The sequence below is a fragment of the Alnus glutinosa genome, chromosome 6, assembly GCF_958979055.1.
Source record: "Alnus glutinosa chromosome 6, dhAlnGlut1.1, whole genome shotgun sequence".
Classification (NCBI taxonomy): Eukaryota; Viridiplantae; Streptophyta; class Magnoliopsida; order Fagales; family Betulaceae; genus Alnus; species Alnus glutinosa.
The window spans coordinates 6798261-6804525 of record NC_084891.1 but is presented as its reverse complement, the minus strand read 5'-3'; the positions used below and the strand labels follow the sequence as shown (position 1 = coordinate 6804525).

General features: G+C 34.4%; 1 protein-coding gene across 2 annotated transcripts; it reads right to left on the bottom strand.

The window, feature by feature from the left end:
- Positions 1-769: 769 nt before the first annotated feature.
- On the bottom strand, positions 770-4945 carry LOC133871075 (uncharacterized). Of its 2 annotated transcripts, none has more exons than XM_062308433.1 (4): positions 4718-4945; positions 4193-4310; positions 2851-3065; positions 770-1270 (listed from the first exon to the last, which is right to left on the bottom strand). In XM_062308433.1, the coding sequence occupies exons 2-4, from the start codon at positions 4280-4282 to the stop codon at positions 970-972; spliced, it is 606 nt and encodes a 201-aa protein (XP_062164417.1). In that variant the 5' UTR covers positions 4283-4310; positions 4718-4945; the 3' UTR covers positions 770-969. The 2 variants fall into 2 exon arrangements, with proteins under 2 accessions (XP_062164417.1, XP_062164416.1); XM_062308432.1 differs by having other exon boundaries at positions 4713-4944.
- Positions 4946-6265: the final 1320 nt, after the last annotated feature.

The window sequence follows — 6265 nt, the reverse complement described above, 5'->3', positions numbered from 1 at the left end:
CCCTATAATACCTATAAATTTGTGAACTCAAAAAAGTTTAGGCTGGTGTATTAAAGTATAATGAGCAATGCTACACTTACGCCCATTGTTTACTCCCATCTTTCCACATCCTGACTGGCTGCCTTTTTTTTTTAAACCCATATGCTTCCTCTCAGCTATGAAGTGACGTGAACCGGTAGTCAACAAAATAACTTATTTTTGTTCTTTCTTCGCATTTGAGTAACTTTTCGAAGATTGCTCATATGGCAATCAATAAAGGTAGAAGCACGATTAAAGGAGAGAGAAAGAGAGAACGAGGAATGAGTGGTTCTTCTGCAAAATCACAAATTCCAAACTTTTTTTTACAAAATCTCATACCCATATGGTGGTTCTTTTGCAAAATTCTTTTTTTTTTTTTGAATGTTTGCTTCATTTCTTCTGGGCTTTGCCGGTGAAGAAAATGATAAATCCAACCCTCTCTAAGCAACACATTCACCCTTAAACGTATCAAAAAAAAATTCTCAAAACCTTATCCCAAAAAAGTGGCCTACACCATCAAGTAATGCTGTATATTACACAGCCCAGTGAGGGCTGACGTTGCTGATGGGCGCTCAACATCAGCCGAATGAGATGTAAGTATAATATATAATATTACTCATAAAAATAAAGTGTTAGAGAACCACACTTTTATCCTATGACTATCCCACGACGCTGATGTGGACCTTGCATAGCGGGATAGTCGCGGGATAAGTATGAGTATTTAAAAAAAAAAAAAATTGAGGAAAAAATATGAAGAAACAATATAGAGTCGACCTTATAGAAAGTTATTATGCAACAAAGTAGAACCCAGTCCACGGCTTAAAAGAGAAGACAAATGAGAGCAGAATGATAGTAGACAGTATTTACAATCCAACACCAATTACATAACGTTGATCATTATGCATGATATGTAGTCAAGCCTAAACCCAAAGCGAAAGCATATTATTTCCTTCACACACTGCCCTTGGCAGGTTGACGTGAATCATAATCATCTATGAAAACCTGACCTTGTTCAACCACACCCTCCTTTCCTGTTTCATCAAGGTAGTCCTCTCGAGCATTGTCAGCTAACATAAGGGCAACCAGCCAGAAAAGGGATGAATCAAGGGATAAAAAAGCACCACCACCAAGGAGACCAGTCTTGGCTGTCGGGCAATCCGTGCCGAGATTCTTATGAATGTTGCGTGCTTGGTGAATCTGCTCTTGGATTGTTGGCCATAATAGCATTGTTGCAGCTAATCCAGTAGTAAATCTGAGCAATGTTACCACCACCCATTTCATTAAAGAAAGAGATAGCAAGAAATTTAAACAGAAAGATTGCATCTCCAATATAATCAAGTACTTAAGTGAGGCATCTGCATTTGATGTATAATATGCATATGAAATTGGGATAATAATATTGGTCAATAACTCAATAATTAATAGTAAAATGGTGAGCAACGGGGATTTTAAGCTATAAGGTTCACTGGAATCAAGGTATAACTGATGTAAAAAACAATAGATTTCAAATATGAAAAAGACAGTTAGCAAGTCTACGAAGATAGATTTTCCAATGGCTTGATCCAAAAAGCGGAGCAGCTGGATGATTGGTTCATCAGTCCAAGCACCTTGTCAGGTTCTGTTGTCAGTACAGTGAATTCAAACGGCAGTATATATTACTTTTATAGTGTATATTTTTCATTTATATTAATGAAATAATTATCTCCAAAAATGAAAGATATAAGTGTCTCTAATTTTCAATAAATGTAGATTTGCTGCAAGAAGCTTGCCACCAAACTAAAATGGCAAGCAATTAAAAAAAAAAAACCAATGTTCTTTTATATAATTTTTGGCCAGTAGGGGAAGGGCGCCTACCTGTAGAGTTTGACAGTTACAGGCTGCAAAGACATACTAAAACAACCATAACATAAACTTTCACAACCTTCCCTTACCTATGTTATAACAAAAACTTAGTATCATTGTTTGTTGAAACTGACACCAAAATTCCAATGGACCGACAAGATTAAACGACCACCTCAGTTTCCTAGTACTTGGTCAACTTTAATTATAAAGAAATTCTAGTACTGCACCTCCTTTTGACATTCAAAAGTAGTAATAATTCAGATGAAGTGCAGCTTCTCCTTTTTAAAGGTGTCCATGTGAAACACCTTTTGATTCAATTTCACTTAACCTACTGGAAACTGGGCTGATAAATGACCACTTTCACCCGCATACATATATCTGTGCATGCATGTGTTAAAAGGGTGAAAAATGAGCATTTTGGTGCGTTTGGTTCGTAGTGATATTCAATATTCGAACCGGGTTTTTATTCAAAAACCCATACCCGGATCCAAGTTGAATAAAACCCATGGGTCACTTGAATAAAGTTTGAATAGTTTGAATAAATCCATCATATATTTTTTTTAATTCTTTTTTACCATACCAATCATTATACACAACTTTTCATACAATCCAATCATTTCCAATCATTTTATACTATTATAAAACACTTTTTTAAAACCCATCATATATTTTTTATTATTATTTTTTACCATACCAATCATTATACACAACTTTTCATACAATCTAATCATTTCCAATCACTTTATACTATTATAAAACACTTTTTTCCAATCTTCCAAATTCAACACCCAAACACATATTCAAAAGAATCTAAATTATATTCAACATCCAAACACATTTTCATTGCCTTGAAATCCGTGATCAGATTCTGAATATTATTCATATTCGAAATATTCGATACCACCTATCTCTTCAAGATATCAACATAAAATAAAATAAAATAAAATAAAATAAAAATGGGAGAGTGAGAACTGAGAAAAGAATGCTTACATAGCAATGTTGAAGAATACAACAAAACTGGTGCTTCTAAATAAAGCACTTTGTGGAACAGATTTTCCTTTGTAAGGGTAAAACAGAGACAAATACCCAGCCACAGTAGTAGCAATGAGAAATCCTACAGACAAATACCCCAAAACGACAGTTGGATCAGAGGGATACTTGCAGATAACAACACCTTTCCCTGTTATTGCAGTTCCAGCTGCTGGCTGGAGAGATCACAGAGAACAAGACAAATACTCAGACAGTAACCAAGAAACAATATAATCATTAAAAGAATGGAGAATATTTAGCTTCAATGGACAAATCATTCAAAGCATAAAAATAAGTAACTAAAGGTCAGAGCTAGTTGTGCTCCACTTCTTGAACTCCTATGAAATGTACTTTAAAGCATTTCTCTGAGTAACAAAATAAAGTGAAATAAATTTAAAAAGAGGACATAGGGGGCTACAAAGTAGGAACTACCGAAAAATTGAATTGTGATAAAGGGAAGTAAAAAGCACAAAAATCTTGCCTCCATCTATATGCTTGAACAAACACGCAGACAGCAAACTATGGGTGGTAGAAAGATGATACATCAATTTTATAGAAATTTGTGGCGGTTACTGGAAGACAAATCTATCATTGTGTTCTGACTGCATCACTGATGCTTGTGGCTTAGGACACTCGTGTCAAACCATGTAAGAATGAAACTAATCAATTTCAAGAGAAATCACCAGAATATCCATCATATCCAGTGGCGTGGAGGCCAGGAAACCCAAAGTCTCCACAATTCTCTTATATCCCTTAGAAATTCAACAATATTAATGAATCCCTCTAAGATCTACTGATTTTAGTGAAATTAATTAGATAAAAAAAAATATCAAAACAATGATTAGGAATTGATCAAAATATTTGAACAAATCTTTCTTCATACTTATATTGAACTGAAATAAATTTTTGACAAATTAAACTCCAGATAATTATATAAAAGAAACGAAATAACCATCTATTTTCATGAAAGAAGAGCATTCTACAATCTTGGCTTCAAATTTTTTTACGAGGTTGCTATATTGACATTAAAACTCTATAATACCAAGATATATTCGTTTTCTTTACTACGTATATTAATTTTATGTGGCACCCAAAGAAAAGATAATATCTGGCTCGACCACTGATCATATCCATAGAAGAGCACAACCAAATGATGATTTTTTTACATCAGCATACGAGCTTCTTTACACAGACAAAACAGTTAAACGAACTTCCACGCATAGAACACGATTTGATAACCAAACAAATAAATAGCGTGACAAGCAGCACAATAATGAATTCTATAATATCATTAATCTTTAACCTTCTTGTTCTCAGCAACAACTCCAAATATGAAGGAAACTACACCACAAAGAGCTACTATCATGCCCATTAATCTCACGGAAACAGCCATTGTTTCTAACAGAAACTTCGCTGACTACCTGCAAACGAAGGCATCGAAGGTTCAGACCACGAAAAAATTATTTTTAAAAATAATAATAAAATAAAAATAAAAAATCGGACAGTGACGAGAAAAAATCAAAACAAAAAAAATTATCAATCCAGCGGATTCAAAAGACTTGATTCGACACCGGAATTAAGAAATCACGGGAACAAAACATTAATCTTTTTTTTTTTTTTTTCTGATTATAGTACGAATTTGATGGCAATAAATCAAATATCAAAGGATGAGTAATTGACAGTCAGAAAAATCAAAGTTTTTCTCCTGAAAATTCACCATGTCGCCTCAATTAGCTCTACATCCTCTCATTTTCCCGGGAAAATTATCTCCATGAATAAATATCCTTGAAACAAATTCCAAAGGAGAATAATATTGATTATACCTGACCTGAGATCGGACAAAACCGAAACGCACTGAGCCAACTGAAGAGAATCGCCCCCTTTTCTCTCTCTCTCTCTCTCTCTTTGCTTCTGAGAGTCAGTACACAGAGAGAAGCTCAGAGACGGCGGGTTAAATAGGAAACCGTCGTGTGGTTCTGGTTGTTTGTGAGATTCAAAAGTCTTCACAGGAATCTCTCTCTGTCTCCTTATCTTCCTGGGAAAGTACTCCCTTGGTGGCGTCCACTTTGGGAATCTTTTTCAATTCCTTCGATTTTAATTTATTATTTTTAACGAAAAATGTGAGATTTACAACACCAACACAACAAGAGTACAACATCTCCTCACATAGGCTCCGGGATTTGATTCTTGTACAACACTAATACAACAACTGTACAACAACCCCTCACATGAGGGTGGGCCCCAGTATGTGGGACCCATCCTCATGTGAGGGATTGTTGTACAGTTGTTGTATTGGTGTTGTAAATCTAACATTTTCCCATAGGCTCCACCCTTATGTGCCCATGTGAGGAGGTGTTGTGCACTTGTTGTGATGGTGTAGTGCAGGAATCAAATCTCATTTTTAAATCTACCAGTTAAATTTTCTTATTGAAATTTGATTCTTGTACTACACCATCACAACAACTCCTTACATGAGGGTGAGTCTCAGTGTGGGGCCCACCCTCATGTGAGGAGTTGTTGTACAGTTGTTGTATTGGTGTTGTAAATCTAACATTTTCCTTTCTTGTTTATCAGGGATTTGATTCCTACACTATATCATCACAACAAGTGTACAACAACCCCTCACGTGAAGGTGGGCCCCAGTGTGTAGGACTCACCTTCATGTGAGGGGTTGTTGTACAATTGTTGTGTTGGTATTGTAAATCTAACATTTTTCTATTTATCATGTCATCGGTATATGACAGAGAAATTATTGTTGTATAACTCTTATCCAACTTTAACAATTTTTTTTAAAACTAGCCATTAGATCTGTTTTCTTATAGAGAAATGATTGTTGTACAACTCCAATAATTTTTTTTTTTTTTTTTTCAAACTATTCATTGGATCTGTTTTCCTATATGTGAGTTTTATATACATATCCAATGATTGATTTTTTAAAAAAAAAGTTGTTCAAGTTGTGTAAGAATTGTACAAAAAAATTGTAAATGTATCATATCTCTTTCCTACATTCACATCTCTATTGGATAATACCAACATAGTTTGAGATTGAAAATGAATCTTGGTCCTGGTGGTTTATTTTGTTTTAGTGGAAGACAAATTAAGTACAACGTCTAACAACAATAATATCAGTAATACAATGAGAAATTGTCTCAAGACTACATTGAAACTCACATAAAGATAAAACTTCTTTTGCAAGTCAATGAGCCGTACCATTTAGATTCTACTTAACATGGTAAACCTTCAAATTCTGCAAATTATGGGACATATTGAGCATTTATTCCCTAACCATATTATTATCAAATCTACCGTAAAATTTTAAGTCTCAAATTCAATGATAAATTTAAAACTTGGTTATATGAAGGAATCCGGTTTCCAT

Excerpts from the sequence above, each read along its gene's own strand:
- LOC133871075 (XM_062308433.1), bottom strand. The coding sequence starts at position 4,282 with ATGGCTGTTTCCGTGAGATTAATGGGCATGATAGTAGCTCTTTGTGGT. Across the intron at positions 3,066-4,192 it reads TTGTTGCTGAGAACAAGAAG|CCAGCAGCTGGAACTGCAAT; the intron begins GTTAAAGATTAA and ends TGATCTCTCCAG. Across the intron at positions 1,271-2,850 it reads GTATTCTTCAACATTGCTAT|ATTTACTACTGGATTAGCTG; the intron begins GTAAGCATTCTT and ends AACATTGCTCAG.